The 20417-nt window shown below is 45.1% G+C and overlaps 2 protein-coding genes across 4 annotated transcripts in view; both read left to right on the top strand.

Annotated features, from left to right (window-relative positions):
- Positions 1-6221, top strand: part of LOC135554041 (signal transducer and activator of transcription 5B-like) — a 143953-nt gene extending 137732 nt beyond the window's left edge. For all 3 annotated transcript variants that reach the window (XM_064986048.1, XM_064986049.1, XM_064986051.1), the window contains one exon: positions 1694-6221. In XM_064986048.1, the coding sequence (XP_064842120.1) occupies positions 1694-1817 (124 nt within the window). In that variant the 3' untranslated portion in view covers positions 1818-6221. The remainder of the gene's footprint in view (positions 1-1693) is intronic.
- Positions 6222-12458: 6237 nt separating this feature from the next.
- LOC135554038 (inactive phospholipase C-like protein 2) overlaps positions 12459-20417 on the top strand; it is a 116209-nt gene continuing 108250 nt past the window's right edge. The window contains exon 1 of the mRNA XM_064986039.1: positions 12459-13183. Coding sequence (XP_064842111.1) covers positions 12860-13183 — 324 coding nt within the window. The 5' untranslated portion in view covers positions 12459-12859. The remainder of the gene's footprint in view (positions 13184-20417) is intronic.

Genomic DNA, 20417 nt, shown 5'->3' with positions numbered 1-20417 from the left:
TGAGGTGTGTGTCTGATACCCAGTGTTACTAACTGGTTCCTGTGTTGTGAGGTGTGTGTGTCTGATACCCAGTGTTACTAACTGGTTCCTGTGTTGTGAGGTGTGTGTGTCTGATACCCAGTGTTACTAACTGGTTCCTGTGTTGTGAGGAGTGTGTGTCTGATACCCTGTGTTACTAACTGGTTCCTGTGTTGTGAGGTGTGTGTGTCTGATACCCAGTGCTACTAACTGGTTCCTGTGTTGTGAGGTGTGTGTGTCTGATACCCAGTGTTACTAACTGGTCCCTGTGTTGTGAGGTGTGTGTCTGATACCCAGTGTTACTAACTGGTTCCTGTGTTGTGAGGTGTGTGTCTGATACCCTGTGTTACTAACTGGTTCCTGTGTTGTGAGGTGTGTGTCTGATACCCAGTGTTACTAACTGGTTCCTGTGTTGTGAGGTGTGTGTGTCTGATACCCAGTGCTACTAACTGGTTCCTGTGTTGTGAGGTGTGTGTCTGATACCCAGTGTTACTAACTGGTTCCTGTGTTGTGAGGTGTGTGTCTGATACCCTGTGTTACTAACTGGTTCCTGTGTTGTGAGGTGTGTGTCTGATACCCAGTGTTACTAACTGGTTCCTGTGTTGTGAGGTGTGTGTGTCTGATACCCAGTGCTACTAACTGGTTCCTGTGTTGTGAGGAGTGTGTGTCTGATACCCTGTGTTACTAACTGGTTCCTGTGTTGTGAGGTGTGTGTCTGATACCCAGTGTTACTAACTGGTTCCTGTGTTGTGAGGTGTGTGTGTCTGATACCCTGTGTTACTAACTGGTCCCTGTGTTGTGAGGTGTGTGTGTCTGATACCCTGTGCTACTAACTGGTTCCTGTGTTGTGAGGTGTGTGTGTCTGATACCCTGTGTTACTAACTGGTTCCTGTGTTGTGAGGTGTGTGTCTGATACCCAGTGTTACTAACTGGTTCCTGTGTTGTGAGGTGTGTGTGTCTGATACCCAGTGTTACTAACTGGTCCCTGTGTTGTGAGGTGTGTGTGTCTGATACCCTGTGCTACTAACTGGTTCCTGTGTTGTGAGGTGTGTGTGTCTGATACCCTGTGTTACTAACTGGTTCCTGTGTTGTGAGGTGTGTGTCTGATACCCAGTGTTACTAACTGGTTCCTGTGTTGTGAGGTGTGTGTGTCTGATACCCTGTGTTACTAACTGGTCCCTGTGTTGTGAGGTGTGTGTGTCTGATACCCTGTGTTACTAACTGGTTCCTGTGTTGTGAGGTGTGTGTGTCTGATACCCTGTGCTACTAACTGGTTCCTGTGTTGTGAGGTGTGTGTCTGATACCCTGTGTTACTAACTGGTTCCTGTGTTGTGAGGTGTGTGTGTCTGATACCCTGTGTTACTAACTGGTTCCTGTGTTGTGAGGTGTGTGTGTCTGATACCCTGTGCTACTAACTGGTTCCTGTGTTGTGAGGTGTGTGTCTGATACCCTGTGCTACTAACTGGTTCCTGTGTTGTGAGGTGTGTGTCTGATACCCAGGTCTACTAACTGGTTCCTGTGTTGTGAGGTGTGTGTCTGATACCCTGTGCTACTAACTGGTTCCTGTGTTGTGAGGTGTGTGTGTCTGATACCCAGTGTTACTAACTGGTTCCTGTGTTGTGAGGTGTGTGTGTCTGATACCCAGTGCTACTAACTGGTTCCTGTGTTGTGGCAGGAGTGACTCCATGTTAGATGCTGACGGTGACTTTGACCTGGATGACACCATGGACGTGGCGCGACACGTTGAGGAGCTGCTGCGGCGACCTATGGAGAACCAATGGAGCGGCCAGCAGTCGTGACCCTCAACCTCTAACCCCTGACACCAACAAAAGAACCCCGCACCTTTTGACATTTCTGATGGTTTAATTCCATTCATTTCCTCCTGTTCTGTTTCAGATGGCTATAATGTGAAATGTTAATAATGGTTGTGATTGTTTTTTTGTTTTTTCTCCTCAGCAATGCAAACTACACGTCAGTGACCTTTTTTCAGTTTGTCTCCCTGCGTATCTGTGAAACAGTCTCTGTAGAAATGCAAAAACAAAACCACAATGTTACAGTATTGTATGAAAACAATTCAATTCACGCATGTATTTTAATGGTCATAATTCTAACAAAGATATTTGAAGAGCACTCGCCTCAACCGGTATGAAGTCATTTAAACAGTTGAACTGCTTTTATTTTTGTTTAGTTATTTTATTATTGTAAATGGTTTATCAACAAAGTTGGTTGTTTATTGAATCCGCCCTCTGCCAAAGAAGAGAAAAACTTCAATGAATAATTTGTTGTTGTTATTGACAATATCATTGGATTTGTTGCTAAGGGAAGTTTCAATCAGTACTATAATAATTCAGAATCTTTACACACTAAACTCCAAGCAGAATGGCTCTTGTTTCATTCTCAGAGCACAGTGAGTATCTATGTCACGCACACACACGCACACATTCACGCACACACACACACACGGTTGCATAATATACACTGCTCAAAAAAATAAAGGGAACACTGAAATAACATCCTAGATCTGAATGAATGAAATATTCTTATTAAATACTTTTTTCTTTACATAGTTGAATGTGCTGACAACAAAATCACCCAAAAATGATCAATGGAAATCAAATGTATCAACCCATGGAGGTCTGGATTTGGAGTCACACTCAAAATGAAAGTGGAAAACCACACTACAGGCTGATCCAACTTTTATGTAATGTCCTTAAAACAAGTCAAAATGAGGCTCAGTTGTGTATGTGGCCTCCACGTGCCTGTATGACCTCCCTACAACACCTGGGCATGCTCCTGATGAGGTGGCGGATGGTCTCCTGAGGGTTCTTCTCCCAGACCTGGACTAAAGCATCCGCCAACTCCTGGACAGTCTGTGGTGCAACGTGGCGTTGGTGGATGGAGCGAGACATGATGTCCCAGATGTGCTCAATTGGATTCAGGTCTGGGGAATGGTCGGGCCAGTCCATAGCATCAATGCCTTCCTCTTGCAGGAACTGCTGACACACTCCAGCCACATGAGGTCCAGCATTGTCTTGCATGAGGAGGAACCCAGGGCCAACCGCACCAGCATATGGTCTCACAAGGGGTCTGAGGATCTCATCTCGGTACCTAATGGCAGTCAGGCTACCTCTGGCGAGCACATGGAGGGCTGTGCGGCCCTCCAAAGAAATGCCACCCCACACCATGACTGACCCACTGCCAAACCGGTTATGCTGGAGGATGTTGCAGGCAGCAGAACGTTCTCCACGACGTCTCCAGACTCTGTCACGTCTGTCACATGTGCTCAGTGTGAACCTGCTTTCATCTGTGAAGAGCACAGGGCGCTAGTGGCGAATGTGAAATGTTAATAATGGTTGTGATTGTTTTTTGTTTTTTCTCCTCAGCATGCAAACTACACGTCAGTGACCTTTCAGTTTGTCTCCCTGCGTATCTGTGAAACAGTCTCTGTAGAATTGCAAAAAAAACACGTTACAGTATTGTATGAAAACAATTCAATTCACGCATGTATTTTAATTTGGTCATAATTCTAACAAAGATATTTGAAGAGCACTCGCGAGTTCCCTTTATTTTTTTTTGAGCAGTGTACATCAGCTCCAGCTGAAACTTGGGGACTTTGGACCCCCTCTTCACTCACAGGGATATATTAATGTCCTGTATTTGCACACAGATGTAATGTAAATACAAGCATGTGTCCAGCATGGCCAGGCAGGTCTCTGGACAGCCCATAGAGATAGATAGAGGACTCATCATTAATATAACCCATTTTAACATGGCCATTGCCATTGAGGTCTTCCACCAATATAAAGTTGTCAACTGGGTGGGGATTCCTACGAGTTGGGAGCAATCGGCCAATGAAGAAGAATAACATGTACTACTTTAGTACCTCAACGGTGCTGCCCATGCTGTCACACAGACACTTTAATGGCACAGATAAAAAGATGAGTCCTCTATCTACCTCCTTACCCCTGTAAATTATGCATGTGCCATCAACACTACCTCTCATTACCACTCTGTCTGCCTGCCTGGTGTTTTAAACAGCTCATTTGGTCATGTCTTGTTATTGGTTGTGACGTCTAGTGTTGACAATCTATTTGGGGAGCTGTTGGGATGTGTGTAGAGGAGCTGAGGCCACTGGGGTGTGTGTGGAGGTCGGGGTTTAGTTGGGAGATCTGTAGGAAAGTCCATTACTAGGACTGATGGATGAAGAGCCTCTATACTGGGTCCTTATTGGCTTAGTATTGTTCATCTGCTGAAGTACACTAACTACTCAATCCATAGCCTGAGATGACTAGTGGAGATCTAATTCAACTCATTTTACCCTGATACCAGTTTTACCATGGGGCAGAGATGCATTTTTGCCATTTAAAGCAAGTTTTCTGCAGTTCTACACATTTTTCCATGGGGCGGAATTTAAAAAAACATAACACATTTCATGCAATTCTACTCATTTTACCATGGGGCAGAGATGCATGTTTTGAAGTTTTAAAGCTAATTCCCTGCAATGCTACCAGTTTTGCCATTATTTATGTCATGTTAATGATATCTGAGTGAGTGTGACTAGCTAGACTAGTTAGCTAGACTAGTCAGCTGTTAGCTGACATGGCTAATTAAGTGACTGTCACTGACGAAACAGGAGAAAAACCTGCTGATGCACCACCACATTTCAAACCTTCACCTACTAACTTTCAACAGAAATTTAGACCCCAACTGAGCTCCAAAAAAAAACGGCACGGGCCCTAAGCGACCGCTTATGTCACTTATGCTTGGAGCCAGCCCTGATGGTACTCCTGTCTGTCTGTCTGTCTGTCTGTCTGTCTGTCTGTCTGTCTGTCTGTCTGTCTGTTTTTTCTCTCTCTCTGTCTATCTCTGTCAGTAAGCCTGTCTCCTGTTTGCTGTTATTACTGATCACTGTTACTAAGTCTGCATGTGCATGTCTGTCTCTGTGTGATATAACATCAACTGACAACCTGAGGTACAGATATATAGCTATGTGTGCAGACAATACGAAGCGCTCGAACACTTGACTCATCAGTCCTGAGCATGAAGGCCGTTGCTACCATAAAGTTTGGTATTTTGGCACTGGCTCCCTCCCTGTCTTTCAGCCACGATGTTGTAGTGGGTCCTTCTCCATATACTCCCAGCAGGATTAGTCTGCCATAGTACACCTTAGCTACCGCAGTTTAACAAAGCATGTAACGATAGATCCACCTGTTGCCGTGGCTACTCTGTTCCCCCCCCCCCACCACACACACACACACACACACACACGCAAACACACACACAACCCATCGCCTCTACTCATAAGCTCTGCCCACTCAGGAATGAAGCCCTATGCTTGTTTGATGTATCATAAAATGGAAAAAAATACCAATAGAGTCTCTGTCTATTAGTGGAGGCTGGTGGGAGGAGCTATAGGAGGATGGGCTCATTGTAATGGCTGGAATGGAATAAATGCAACAAAGTCAAGCATGTGGTTTCCATATGTTCGATGTGTTTGATACAGTTCCATTGATTCCATTCCAGCCATTACAGTGAGCCCGTCCTCCTATAGCTACTCCCACCAGCCTCCTCTGCTATCTATATACAGCATATATGAATTTATTTTCTGTACCGTAATTCTATTTTATTACAGTATACTGTACGTCTGTGGCACGCCCCTCTGAATGTAATCCCCTTGCATGACCTGAGGAGGGTGCACATAGAACATGGCAGACACTACAACCCCTTAGGTTTCATCTGAAGTATCTGAAAAGAGCCATATTGCAAACAGGGATCAGAAGAATGTTGCTTTTGTGTTTGTCCTGCTGACATTATTTAGTCTTTTCCCATCTTTGTTTCTTTAATTTTTTCCAGGTCAAAACAGCTAGTTTTTCTTCTTTGTATTTCTTGATTTTACTGATATTTCTTGAAGAGTCAAAGCTACATGGGAATTCTTGTGATGTTTCCTTTTTTTTAAAACAACGTTATTCTGATAATTTCAAAGTCTTTGCTTCACCTTTTAGTTAGTCTATGTACTCGGGAAGCTGTATATGAGGCTGTGTTCTGTTCTGTGTTAGTTCCACATTTGTGGTTTGGTTTTAGCACTTTGGATGTGTTGCAAGGAAAACCGCAATTGAAAAAAAAGTTTTATAAATAATTTCAACCCTAACATGTATAATGAAAAATAAGTTGTGACTGAATAAATGTACTGGTTTATTTGTTCACATTCAATGTCAGTTTGAACTGCACCTTACCGATACTGTACATGAGACCATTTCAATAGAGTCAATTCAGAATGTAAACTCAAATTCCAATTCTAATTTCTTCTCATTGAGCATTGAATTTAGATTACTTTCTGAATTGAAAAGGAATAGACCCAAACCCTGACTAGCCTTTCAACAGCCTCCGGACTGGGTGTGGGCATCATAGTACCGCTATTCCATTGGTTTATGTGATCGGTTGTCCAGTGGCAGCTCACATCTGCCATCTTGTGGCAGGAACATATATTGTCTCTGAGACGCAGTACTGTACTGCTATGTACTGTCCCTTTAATGCCAGAGGGGCTTTTCTCACCTGTCACTCAGGGCTAAGGGGACATGGAAAAGTGATTAGACAATGTAATTAACCTAATGCATGAACTGCAATCGACTATGACCTCATTGATTACTATAAAATATATTATGATTGTCAATTTCCTATGGAACAAACCGATCCAAGACCCACTGTTTGCCTTCTCAACAAATAACTCAATCACATTTACTATATTCAAGTTAATTGTTTTCCATTTAAAAAAAACATCGGACATGTCTGGAGGTCAGAGAGCGACTGTTGCTTGGATGCGAAACTGCACGTGGTTGCTTGGTTACTGTTCAATATTCACAACAATAGCTTTAATAGCTTTAAGCGTTGGACAGAGAATAAAATTCAATGTAACACAGCAGTAAGGCGAAATGTGTCCGGTTTTTTTCCAGCAAAGGAAATGGTTAGGGCATTGAGGGCACGTGAAAGGGAAAGGGGACACCTAGTCAGTTGTATAACTGAATGCATTCAACTGAAATGTGTCTTCCGCATTTAACCCAACCCCTCCAAATCAGAGGGTGAATGTGTGGGGTTATTACAGTAGAATATTATATACTGTAGTATAATTAGGTATACTACATAAATATAGTATTATAAGATATTCACAGCCATATCTTACTTGACATTGGATTGTATATACTCAAGATAAAAGGCTCTGGGAGAGTTGCAAGTCTGGCACCCACCAGCAGCTATGTACAGCCTCGCTTGCACAGGACTGAAATGAACCGCTTTTTCAATGGAGTCGATGGATCCGTCCTCTCGTTCTACCCTGTGACCACTAGATGTCCTCAGTGCCCAATGTGATTCCTGCACTCTGCAATAACACGGGGAATGGAAATGAACGACGAAACAAAGCACAATGCCAGTCAGCAGTATGCATAGGATGCATGTGGGACAGGTCACGTGATTAGCATGTTTTAACAGGAATAGAAAAACCATGACAGATGTACTTTTTAAAATGAGCCCTTCTGTTAGGTTCATATATCATCATCCCAGCTCAATATACCTCAGTCTCTCCTACAGGTCAGAAATGTGAATATTTATTCACAGGCTTGACGTTCTCCCCAGGAAACATCTTTCATCAGATAATTAAGATGCAAATTGGCACAAATTACCATGGTATTAGTCGATGCGTACAAATGAATCTCTGTATCAACTCCAGTAATTAGGGGCGCCAGTGGAAGGTTCAGTCCGGGCAGAAAGGGCACAGACACAGTCGCTGTAGGACGGGACATAAAACCACAGCCCTGCTCTGATTGATAAGTAAAGAGTGTTGACACGGAGGGTGTTTAAGGAACGAGTTTCATTTCCTCCCTCCACAAAGGTCATGTGAGTGAGCCCAGGAAGTGATGTGTAAGAGAAACAAAAAGTGTGGTGGTTATGCTCTGGGAAGAATGCCCTCAGACCCCCTGCTGTGTCCGGAGTCTCAGCTCACTTCACTAAAAAAAAAACAAATGAGACTTTTGGGGATTATACAGCCTCATCTTGTGTCAGAGTTCCCAGAGTTGATTTCCTGTAATGATACATAATAATTCTCACCATGCCTGAATGAGGTAAGAGGGTCGTAACGTCGGGTCGTAACGTCTGTGGTCAAATGTCTTAAATACAACATGTGGCCGGGTCATACATGTACAACAAAAAAACTTCCATGGTAACGATTTGACCTTATGACCTCAACCTCCAGGACAAAAACCCTGTGGGACCTGCACCGTCAGATTACCCAGCAGTCAAAGGGCCTTTCATCAGCTGTGATTGGGTAACCCTGATTAATACTACTGACATCTATACAATCTAAAATTATCTGGCTTCTCCTGGAAAGGGCCTCGAGGGATCAGGGTTGAGGGGGGGGGGGGGGGTGTATGGATGGCTATCCCTTCATATGTCTGTGGTTCACAAAGGGGGAGGGTGGGGGGAAGGGAGACAGCACAACTTCGGCTCACTTCCTGTCACAGGAAGCTACGAGCAACTTCCATGGAAATCAACCAGGGTGTGATTTAATTGTTAGTGGCATGATAGTCAAATGGAAAACAAAGCTGCAACTGCTTTCCGTTTCCTTTTCTGTTGATCTCTCACAGACTCTCTTTTATTCTCTCCCTTTTTCTGTCTCTCTCTCTCCAGCTCTCATTAATAATAACTCCATTCTCCTCCCAAGTAGAGTAGGACCATCCTCATCTGTTCACCACAACATCTTTCTTCCCTAAGCAGAGGAGTGTTAGCACACCAGTTTGCAGTGATGCAGCATAAGATAAGGTCCTTGGTTAATAAGTCCTAGTGTGGCTCCCCCGTGTGGGTCCTGGGGGGGGCTCCTGTTTGAGGCTTGGGAGCCAAAGGGATTTGAACATTAAAGTGAGACAGCCTGGCTGGAAGGCTTGGAGCAGGACTTTTAAAAACAGGACTTATTCTGAATTATTTCTGAAGATGCATAATGCATGAATCAGAGTGAGTGAGAGAGAGAGAGAGAGAGAGAGAGAGAGAGAGAGAGAGAGAGAGAGAGAGAGAGAGAGAGAGAGAGAGAGAGAGAGAGAGAGAGAGAGAGAGAGAGAGACAGAGAGAGAGAGAGAGAGAGAGAGAGAGAGAGAGAGAGAGAGAGAGAGAGAGAGAGAGAGAGAGAGAGAGAGAGAGAGAGAGAGAGAGAGAGAGAGAGAGAGAGAGAGAGAGAGAGAGTGAGAGAGAGAGAGAGAGAGAGAGAGAGAGAGAGAGAGAGAGAGAGAGAGAGAGAGAGAGAGAGAGAGAGAGAGAGAGAGAGAGAGAGAGAGAGAGAGAGAGAGAGAGAGAGAGAGAGAGAGAGAGAGAGAGAGAGAGAGAGAGAGAGAGAGAGAGAGAGAGAGAGAGAGAGAGAGAGAGAGAGAGAGAGAGAGAGAGAGAGAGAGAGAGAGAGAGAGAGAGAGAGAGAGAGAGAGAGAGAGAGAGAGAGAGAGAGAGAGAGAGAGAGAGAGAGAGAGAGAGAGAGAGAGAGAGAGAGAGAGAGAGAGAGAGAGAGAGAGAGAGAGAGAGAGAGAGAGAGAGAGAGAGAGAGAGAGAGAGAGAGAGAGAGAGAGAGAGAGAGAGAGAGAGAGAGAGAGAGAGAGAGAGAGAGAGAGAGAGAGAGAGAGAGAGAGAGAGAGAGAGAGAGAGAGAGAGAGAGAGAGAGAGAGAGAGAGAGAGAGAGAGAGAGAGTGAGAGAGAGAGAGAGTGAGAGAGAGAGAGAGAGAGAGAGAGAGAGAGAGAGAGAGAGAGAGAGAGAGAGAGAGAGAGAGACAGAGAGAGAGAGAGAGAGAGAGAGAGAGAGAGAGAGAGAGAGAGAGAGAGAGAGAGAGAGAGAGAGAGGAGAGAGAGAGAGAGAGAGAGAGAGAGAGAGAGAGAGAGAGAGAGAGAGAGAGAGAGAGAGAGAGAGAGAGAGAGAGAGAGAGAGAGAGAGAGAGAGAGAGAGAGAGAGAGAGAGAGAGAGAGAGAGAGAGAGAGAGAGAGAGAGGAAAGAGAGGGACTACCTCACCCCCAACCTCTTGCCTTCCTTCTTGACTTATTTTTCTCATCAGTAGTATCCCTCACCTCCATCTCGCCTTCTCACCTTTCCTCGATCTTGTTCTTTATTTTCCTCCCCAATGTGTTCATTCCACCAACATCTATCTCTCTCTCTCTCTCTCTCTCTCGCTCTCTACTGCTCTCTCTCGCTCTCTACTGCTCTCTCTCTCTCTCTCTCTCTCTCTCTCTCTCTAGCCCAGCATCTGAGCTACTGTGTTCTAGAAGAATCAGCTGTGTATAAATAATTCACATTGAGAAGTAGTTTCTGGTCAATGAGTACATAGACTGACCCGCTGGCTGGCTGGCTGGCTGACTGGCTGACTAGCTGGCTGGCTGACTGACTGGCTGACTAGCTGGCTGGCTGACTGGCAGATTGACTGGTGTAAGTCGGATGAGGCAGCCGCAGGATGTATGCCTCTGCCCTCATTTAAGTTTACAGGAAGGAAGAAAACACACACATACATACACACACACGCACACACAAACATGCACACTCTATCCTAGTTCACACTCCTTCAATTCAGACACATCCATGTCACAGAAAACCACAGAGCAGCTGATCTAACTGCTCATCCATACTGCAGGATTTGATTATAATGACTTGGTACGACAATAATGACCAAACACTGAGCATCTCTACCGCAGCAGCACACGATTTCTCTCCTTCCAATTGGCTGTGGTGTGATTTGTCCTCTCAGTGGGTTATAACTGAACTGTATTATCTGAGTGCTTATTGTTCATTGTTCCTTCCTCCTCTCCTGGAATGTCTGCCTGATGGTGAAGATCCCGGTTTCGTCCCAAATGGCAACCTATTCCCTAGATAATGCACTACTTTTGACCAGGGCCCTATATGAGCTGTGGTCAAAAGTAGGGCACTATATAGGGAATAGGGTACCATTTGGGATGAAACCCGTCAGTGGGTTTGTCCTGCATCATTCGGGGTGAAACACTTTAACAGAATGATGAGTTTCTGTGAAGTCGTGTGATGGGGTTGAAGTAGATCGGTAAAGATGTTTTGTAGAATTCATCAGCGATTGCACAGAGATAATTGTCCCCCTTGTTTCCCAGATTTGTTGAATGACGATAGTGAAAGTGATTGAGCTAATTTGTGGTCAGAATTGAATCATTACTGATATTGTGGGTTTCTATCCGCAGCAGTTGGATTCTGAACTGGGGCACAGGGATTGATTGTGTACCACTTGTTATACAGTATGAATAGATAGTATGAATAGATAGCTCTATTCTGAGAAGGAGAATAGACCAGCAAGGAGAATAGACCAGCAAGGATAGGTCTGTTCTGAGGCCTGTGCTTTTCATTCTCACCAATCAATAATGTGCAGGTGCCTGGTGTGGTGTTTATGTGGGTGAAAGCCATGTGACATTCTCTGTGGATTAGTGTTGATGATATACCACTCCCTCTCTGATTGGGACTGAAGCCTGGCCTGAAATAATAGTAGTCTCGTTGAGAGACTGCATGTAATATTTGGTTCTGAGATGAAGTTGGTAACGCCCATAGGGATACGTAATATGAGGATCATCAGCCTCAATGGAGCTTTTTTTGCCACCAGAAAGGGCAATTTGAGGCTTTCTGAATTACATTTTTTTAATTGAACCTTTATTTAACTAGGCAAGTCAGTTAGGAACAAATTCCTATTTACAATGACAGCCTACACCGGCCAAACCCGGACGACACTGGTCCAATTGTACGCCACCGGGCCAATTGTACGCCACCCTATGGGACTCCCAATCACAGCCAGTTGTGATACAGCCTGGATTTGAACCAGGATGTCTGTAGAGTCATCTCAAGCACTGACATGCAGTGCGTTAGACCACTGCGCCACTCGGGAATAACCAGTCTCCCTTACCTACATTTTGTCTGTGATAATAAATATGCATTTGAAAATCCTTAGAGAGTAGCCTAATGATAAGACAAATTTCACTCACATTCCCTGTTAATCAGAGGAGGCTGGTGGGAGGAGCTGTGGGAGGATGGGCTCATTGTAATGCCTGGAATGGAATTAAGGGAATGGTATACACACAAATCAAACTTATGGAAACCATATTCCATTCCAGCCATTACAATGAGCATGTCCTCCTATGGATCCTCCCACCATCCTCCTTTGATGTCAATACTTTAATGTATTTAAGTCTATAAATGGTTTAGGCTACAAGTTGTATGTATGAATGAACATGAATAATTTCAGTGAATGTGTGTGAGGAACAATAATAATTTAAGTGTAAGTGTACGTGCGTGTCTGTCTGTCTGTCTGTCTGTCTGTGAATTAGCGCACACGGACATGGATCGTGTGGGGAGGGGACAAGCGAGCAACTCACATAACAGCGCATTGTATATAGCTGCATCCCGCGGATGCACGTGGGGATGTACATCTGCATGAGCAGATAGGAGAGTAGGGACCAGGCGAATAAGACGTTCTTCTGCATGCAGCCTCTGCGCAAACAAGAAGCTTGGAGAAAAACGAAAGCGCGTGTAAAGGCTAATTAACGCCTTTTTATTATCCGGAACTGTTTCGGAGGGGACTCCTTATGAATCCATGCAGTTGGCTAATCACACCAGATCACATACGGAGCACCATCTGTTCATTTTCGAGCGACAAGAGTTTGTTCAGCGAGACGCGGACAGTTCAATCAGTCTATCCTCGATTCAGTGCACTGCGCTTCGTCGGTGGACTGATGATCTTATGTGAGCTACACAGCCGTGGACTCATGTTTTAAAACAATGGGTCAATGCACTAGGTTGAATGTGTTTCTGTAACGTCCGTGGATGATGGCAGGGGTACACGCTTCCGAGGCTGTGTCGGGACATTCGCTAAATCCTACCATTGCAGCCTCTCCTGCACAGGACTCGACCCAAATAGCGGGGTTGAACAACAATGACGCCACCGTGCTGCTTCCGACTGGCACCCGGGCATACCTGGACATTTCGGCGGCTGCCTTTGCCCACGGGCACCCGGTCTATGGGGCGGAGGGAGTTTACACCAACGGAAGGTACATGGACCACGGGAGTCCTCGGACTGGCAGCAGCAGCCGTGACAATTCAGCCGAAAGGAGTCATGGAGGCGTGAACACACCTTGCGGCATTATGAAGGTTGGTTTGTTTTCATAAAGCCCACATGATCATGTCACGTCAATCATAGGAAGATCCTTGAAGGTTGCATTAATGAGGGAATCATTATCTCACAGCTCTCGCAAAACCACATGAAGCCTTCAGGTAGCCAGTGATTAGCTCTTATTGGGATTCAATTCTATTGTTATGGACCCAGGGTTAGATGCACTGTTTGTTAGTGACAAAGCTATAATAATAATAAAGGATGCTTTGTTACTGTGTAACAAACTGGTGGTCTGGTCCCGGCTAAACATTTTGCTGAGGGAAATGTTGTGATGTGGTCTATCAATCGCGGTTAGGCTACACGTCTCAGAAACAGTTACATTGTTACAAAGAAGGTCGGACCAACTGATCCAACGCTCTGAAGTTTGCGTGCTTTCCTTCTTCATGCCTTGAGGTGCTGATGGTGCCGCTGCGTCAGCTGCTGCAAGGTTAGGTCACCAAAGGTGAAATAAAGGTTGTCCTCTGCTATGAGCGCAGCTAAAGACTGCGTCTTAACAGGTACGACCTTCCCTCCCTGGATAGTAACAACAGGCCTCTATAGTCGAACTACGCTACTGTTCCAATAGACTTGAAAATAGTGTACCATGTAAAAGCAAAACTGGCAATGCTAAATGTTAAATCGTTCGCAAAACTTGTTTGTTGACCGTCAAGATGAGGCCTAGCCAGTCAGATGGTGTAGCATGGGGGGGGGGGGGGAGCTCTGTGGAGAAGCTCTGTGTAGGTGGGAGTTTTTGGAGAGAGAGTGGCATTCTGTCATTATGAGCCAGTTTGCTTAGCAACCGGTATAAAACCATGAAGCTATCTATTTCCCCTGTTATTGAATTCCCTGTGGATGTGCAGGAACACATCTCAACACTGCCTGCACTCTGGTTTGGTGTGCTTCTCTGAGGTGTAGGGGAATCCTTGAGCAAATGAACAAGTCCCCAAGTGTTGCTTTCTCTTCACCCCAGGGTGTTTTGCCCTGTTGATGAAAAGCAGTCCTTCCAGAAAATTCCATGGAATAGTATAATTCGAGGCTAAGGCCTAAATCCCTCCACTTCGAACTTCCCTCCAAAAGACCTGGAGCCATCTACTGACGTTCAAAGTTCATAACAGAAATATGGCAAGAATGCAGAGCGGATCATGTTGTCAACATGCTCTAGGTCTTAAATCCTCTAAAGCTTATTCTTCGGAATGTACTGTCCTGCTCATAGGGCGTTGTGTTGTTATACTTAAAAGGATTTTGTTGCAGTATTTCTTGTGGTGCGCATAGTGATAAACACGTTTAGAGGTTTTCTTCTGTAAGTCAGTTCAGCTGTGTGGCAACGTTGATCTCTCTCCAACTGTTGCTATCGGAAGGACACAGGCTGCACCATCAAAGATGCTGGACAAATAGAACCATTAAAGGAGACTCATTCCTTCACTAGAGCAATGCATCTATAATGTAGAGACTGTCTCGACCCAGTCAGATAAGGGTTAATTGTCCGTATGGCTGACGTGATTCACGTTGAGGAAAGTTCACCACTGGATTTAGGGTCAACACTTTGAATGCCAGGCGTGAAATGCCAGTTGACAGTTGAAATGCCAGACAACTCACCATAGGTTCTAAGTGTGTGACTCTGTCAAGCTTGCGTGTGATAACCCAATTAGATAACCGTGTCCTCTTTTAGCAGCGCATCAGAGCACCATTGTCTGTTTCCTGTTCTCATTCCAATATGGGATGTGTTGGTCCTACAGCACACTGACATCCACTTTTATTCCTGTATGTCTCCCAAAGGCCTACTCACATTCCTGGGCGTAAAACAGTCTATCCGAAGGGCTAGTGTTCTGGAACCGCTATCACAGAACAGTTAGGGTCAGCGGTTCTTTTAGATAGACTCTGCTGCGAATGCAGCCAAGAGGGCATGTTTATTCATAGATTCAGAGAGGAACGTCGCAACACAGTGAACTTCGTCGTCAGTCACAACATGGGGAACACACAGATAGAGGGTGGCATGATGGGAATCTGGGTCAGTTCTCTCTGTAGCAGAGCTGGGTGATATGGACCCAAAAAATCCATATCGTGATAAATTGCCTGAATTGACGCGATGATGATAAATAGAAGGATAGTTTATAACATTAATGTGCAACAAGTTTTTTAAACGTTTCCTTTAAACTACTAACTTACTACGAGTCTGATGGTTGTAGCCATCAACTGTCCCATTAACAATCACCCACATTAACACACTTATTTCATTTCAAACTTCACATTCCTCTAGTATAGGCTACGTATCGTAATGAACGATATCAGGAAAATGCCCGCAATAAATTATCATTTTTGATTTATTGTCCCAACTCTATCCTGTAGTGTGTTGTGGTCCTAGTGTAGTTCATGTGTAGTGTGTTGTGGTGCTAGTGTAGTTCATGTGTAGTGTGTTGTGGTGCTAGTGTAGTTCATGTGTAATGTGTTGTGGTGTTCGTGTAGTTCATGTGTAGTGTGTTGTGGTGCTTGTGTAGTTCATGTGTAGTGTGTTGTGGTGCTAGTGTAGTTCATGTGCAGTGTTTTGTGGTGCTCGTGTAGTTCATGTGTAGTGTGTCATGGTGCTAGTGTAGTTCATGTGTAGTGTGTTGTGGTGCTAGTGTAGTTCATGTGTAGTGTGTTGTGGTGCTAGTGTAGTTCATGTGTAGTGTGTTGTGGTGCTAGTGTAGTTCATGTGTAGTGTGTTGTGGTGCTAGTGTAGTTCATGTGTAGTGTGTTGTAGTGCTCGTGTAGTGTGTTGTGGTGCTAGTGTAGTTCATGTGTAGTGTGTTGTGGTGCTAGTGTAGTTCATGTGTAGTGTGTTGTGGTGCTAGTGTAGTTCATGTGTAGTGTGTTGTGGTGCTCGTGTAGTGTGTTGTGGTGCTCGTGTAGTGTGTTGTGGTGCTAGTGTAGTTCATGTTTAGTGCTGCTGGAGCGTCAGTACCCACACACACTAACGTTTCATCAGCCTGAAACATGAGCTGCGGGGTCTGAGTGGACTAAAGGTGGGAGTGGGGTAGAGAGGCAAATGAGCAATTACAGCATTGTGCTCATTACAGAGTTATTCCGGAGGATTGAAAACAAACTCGTTATTTTTTTTTAAACCTCCTGTTTGGACTTGACGTGTCAATGTATGGCATGAGGGAGCAGTGGAGGACCCATCTGTGTGTATATTGTTGAACCAGCCAGATCCCGCAAGGCTGTCACCCACTTGGCGTGGTGAGTGACTCTCCCATGGTGGGAGGGAAGGGAGGGCTTCTAAAGTGGTTGGAGGGGACGGGGACAGGTTGACCGAGGGGCTGTTCCAGTCTGTTTGTTTTTAAGCAGGGCTGTGGACAGCTGCAGGCTCCTGCCCTGCCTGCCTCACTCTAGCTGACTGTTGGGTGACGGCTGTCTGCCTTGTCGGCCTGCCAGCACAGACCAAGAGAGGGATAGGAAGGATCTTCCCCCAGCACTGTTGTTACCAAAATGGGTTTCTTTATCTCCCTCCCTCCCTCCCTCCCTCCCTCCCTCCCTCCCTCCCTCCCTCCCTCCCTCCCTCCCTCCCTCCCTCCCTCCCTCCCTCCCTCCCTCCCTCCCTCCCTCCCTCCCTCTATTGCACGCTCTGAGGGTTTTTGACCTCTGGAGCAAATAAAAGGTCAGTCTTATTCAGAGCGGTTACTGGAAAGATGAACATTGTCAGCATGACAACAGCAGAGCAAAAACAAGACGGGATAAAATAATAACAGATGTTGTACAGAGTAATACACAGAACCTTAACCACGGGGCTTTGTGGTCACGGAGCTAGCTGTTGGGACCTACCATATAGCCCAACTGCACGCCACCACACCCCTCCCCTCCCTCTCTTCACCAACTCCTCACCCCAGTCCGCAGTCATGTCACTGAGGGGCAGGACATCAGCTCGTCCTGTCATTTATTAAACCCCTTTCCCCTTTATTAACCCAGTGTGTCCTACTGCTGGTTGGCTAACAGTCTGGCTAACAGGAATTCAGCTCTCTATCCTGTACCAGTCCTCGTCACATGGCTCTATAATACATTAGTCAAGCACTCAGAGAGTGTGAGTGAGATTAGTTCTCTCTCTCTCTCTCTCTCTCTTTGATAGACAGGGATATGTGTCTGTTATAGAGATAGAGAGGGGATATTTTTGAAATAGTTGTCGACGGTCTACAATGATGTTTTAAGGAATGTTTTGGATCGGCGGTATGTGAAGAACTCTGTTTGAGTGCAGCAGTCTTGCTGACTCCTTTACATCTAGGTCCTATCTAAATCCAGCTCCAGTCACATTCAAGGAAAGAGATGATTCTCGGTTATACATGTAGAGAGGAATCTCATTCTCAATCGCATAGACTCTAAGGTGTGTCTGTCAAACCATTCCCCCTGTTCTGGTGGTGTGGTGGGGGAAATTCCTCTCCAGACCTTTACCAAATAACCACTCCTTGTCTTTGGGTAAAACCCCACCTCCACCCCCTACAGTCATTAAATACATAAAGCCCTTATAAGTTCACCCAGATGTCTCATAGTCTTTATCTAGTTCGGGAGTGCCAGAAATTCCCCAGATCCCCAAATCCCCCGAGCCCCAGATTGATCCCAATGCTGCCCTGGGCAAACATTGAATTCTTTCCCCAAACGTTGAATCCTGGGATTTACTTCATCCACACCAGGATCGGAGAAGCACCGAACTTAGTCAGAACCTTCTCAAGTAACACTGATTACATGCTGATGGATCCCATCGGTACCGCTTGGCGTGCGGTTGCAGAGAGAGCAGTCTATGACTTGGGATGACTTGGTTGGCTGGAGTCTTTAACAATTTCTAGCGCCTTCCTCTGACACCGCCTGGTATAGAGGTCCTGGGTGGCAGGGAGCTCATGCCCAGTGATGTACCGGGCCGTACGCACTACCTTGCGGTCGGATGCTAAGCAGATGCCATACCAAGTGGTTTTGCAGCCAGTCAAGATGCTCTCAATGATTATGAATGTTAAAGATCACAGTTAATGTCTCCTCGTCTCCATCACTATGGTAGAACACCCAGAGACATCAAGGAAATGAAGTTGCCACAGTCTCACTCTGGACAGAGGACTATGAGGTGAAGGGGAGGCAAAGGATGAGGAAGAAGATGGGGGGGTAGATGAAGATGGATCTGGATCATGGCAGATGGATATGCATGCTCAGTCTTCTGCGATTCTCTTGGCTGTTAATCTCAAAGCAGCCATCTGTGAAACGCACACATTTCAAATACTTTATTTGGATTCAAAATGAAGAATTGACATGCAAAGGTCCACCATATTGCATATGTCATGCATGTGCACGGGCACACCTAATCCCAATCCTCCTCTCATCCCAAGTTCAAACGATCAACACTAACAGCAGGAGACCGCAAGCTCTTGGACATCAAGTTTGATTTTTGGAGGTAAAATGTCACGATAAATGAAAAGTAAATAGCGTGTACTCTTTGTTCAAAGTCCATAATGCTTGAGACCATATTGTGGATCACGAGCACAAATACAAGCAAATGCCCATCCTCCTATCCCAGTTGAAAGCACAGTTTGAACAGTGAACAGATTTCTCTGACTGGCATTTTCTCGAGCACCTCTTTTCTTGCCAAATCCTTTTGAAGACTGATGCCTCATAATGTCCACTGTGAGGTTTTCTCTAATATTTTATTACCTCACAAATAAACTCATCTTCGCCGCTCAAACGCACAGAAGCATTTGGTCTCTTCGTCTGTCCCATATGGGCAGTGAATCGTCATGCTAAAGATCCCTGTTTGGTCCTAAACTATTTACTGTGGCACCTGGCCAGGGCTTCAGAGCAGATGTCTTGTAACAGTACTGAGAGTAGAGTGACTAGTAGAACCAGGAACCTCAATCAGTAGAACAGGAACCTCAATCAGCTGTGTGTGAAATTGGGGCCCAGATAAAAAGAAAAAGTCTTTGATCATATTTATTTGGACACTGGGGTGTGTGGGTAAACACCTAATTGTAACGTGTCTTTACAGAGCAACAGTGATGATGCTGACAGACAGAGGTAGTGGCAGTGGTAGGGAAAGTGTTATTTGGTGTACAGGGTTTGTGTGGTCCGCGGATGTCAGAAGAGCAGCTAGGATATCATTGAATTCTGGAAAAAAATGTCCGATCAAAATGTCTGTTGAAGTCTCTGAAATGAGGTCTCAATTTGAATCAAATGTGGCTGTCTGATGTGAGAAGTGAAGCGGTATTTGGTTTTGGAGTCGTCACACGGGGTGATCTACCGATCTGAGGGTTAATTGTTGCACTCGGGCCATTTGAAATGGAGAAGTAACGATGAGTAAAATTCGGACTTTATCCGCTCAATATTTCCCAGGGTCCTTTGGGCCACTATGGCGCTGGTGTGATGAATGAATGTGGCGGTATCCTGCAGCAACAGCCACTCCGACAGTCTCTTGTCATCTGACATGTTGTTTGGTGGCCTTTCAGATCTCACTTCCCCCTTTCTGACTGAAGTGACTTCCTTTGATTGGATGTCTAGCTCTTCTTTTTGTTCTGAGTTTTGACTGAAGGAAAGACATGGAAAACAGAGAGAATAAACAAATATGTCATAAAAAGGATATGGTAGTCGATTGGCTGAAGTACAACAATGAAAATAAACCAAATGTCTTTTCGTTGTCATTTTAAAACATCAAATATGTATGACAGAGATGAGAATCCGAATTTGTCACGCCTTGGTCTTAGTATTTTGTGTTTTAGTTAATTAGTTGGTCAGGCCAGGGTGTGACATGGGTTTAAGTTTGTTGTATTTCGTAGTGGGGGTTTTTAGTTATTGGGATTGTGGCTGAGTAGGGGTGTTGCATAGGTTTGGCTGCCTGAGGCGGTTCTCAATCAGAGTCAGGTGATTCTCGTTGTCTCTGATTGGGAACCGTATTTAGGTAGCCTGGGTTTCACTTTGTATTTTGTGGGTGATTGTTCCTGTCTCTGTGTAGTTTCACCAGATAGGCTGTAATTAGGTTTCACGTTCCGTTTTGTTGTTTTGTATTTGTATCGTCATTTGTTTCATTAAAAACATGAGTAACCAACACGCTGCATTTCGGTCCGACTCTCTTTTGACAAACGAAGAACGCCGTTACAGAATCACCCACCACACACGGACCGAGCAGCGTGTTAACAGGCAGCTGGAGCAGCGAAGGGAGGATGTTATGGACAGCAGAGGCTTGGATTATACGACGTGGGAAGAAATAAACAGGTGGGCGGTCGACCCAGAGAG

This window comes from Oncorhynchus masou, chromosome 14, assembly GCF_036934945.1.
Source record: "Oncorhynchus masou masou isolate Uvic2021 chromosome 14, UVic_Omas_1.1, whole genome shotgun sequence".
Classification (NCBI taxonomy): domain Eukaryota; kingdom Metazoa; phylum Chordata; class Actinopteri; order Salmoniformes; family Salmonidae; genus Oncorhynchus; species Oncorhynchus masou.
The sequence above is the reverse complement of the archived record's forward strand: the minus strand, read 5'-3'. Positions and strand labels throughout refer to the sequence as shown.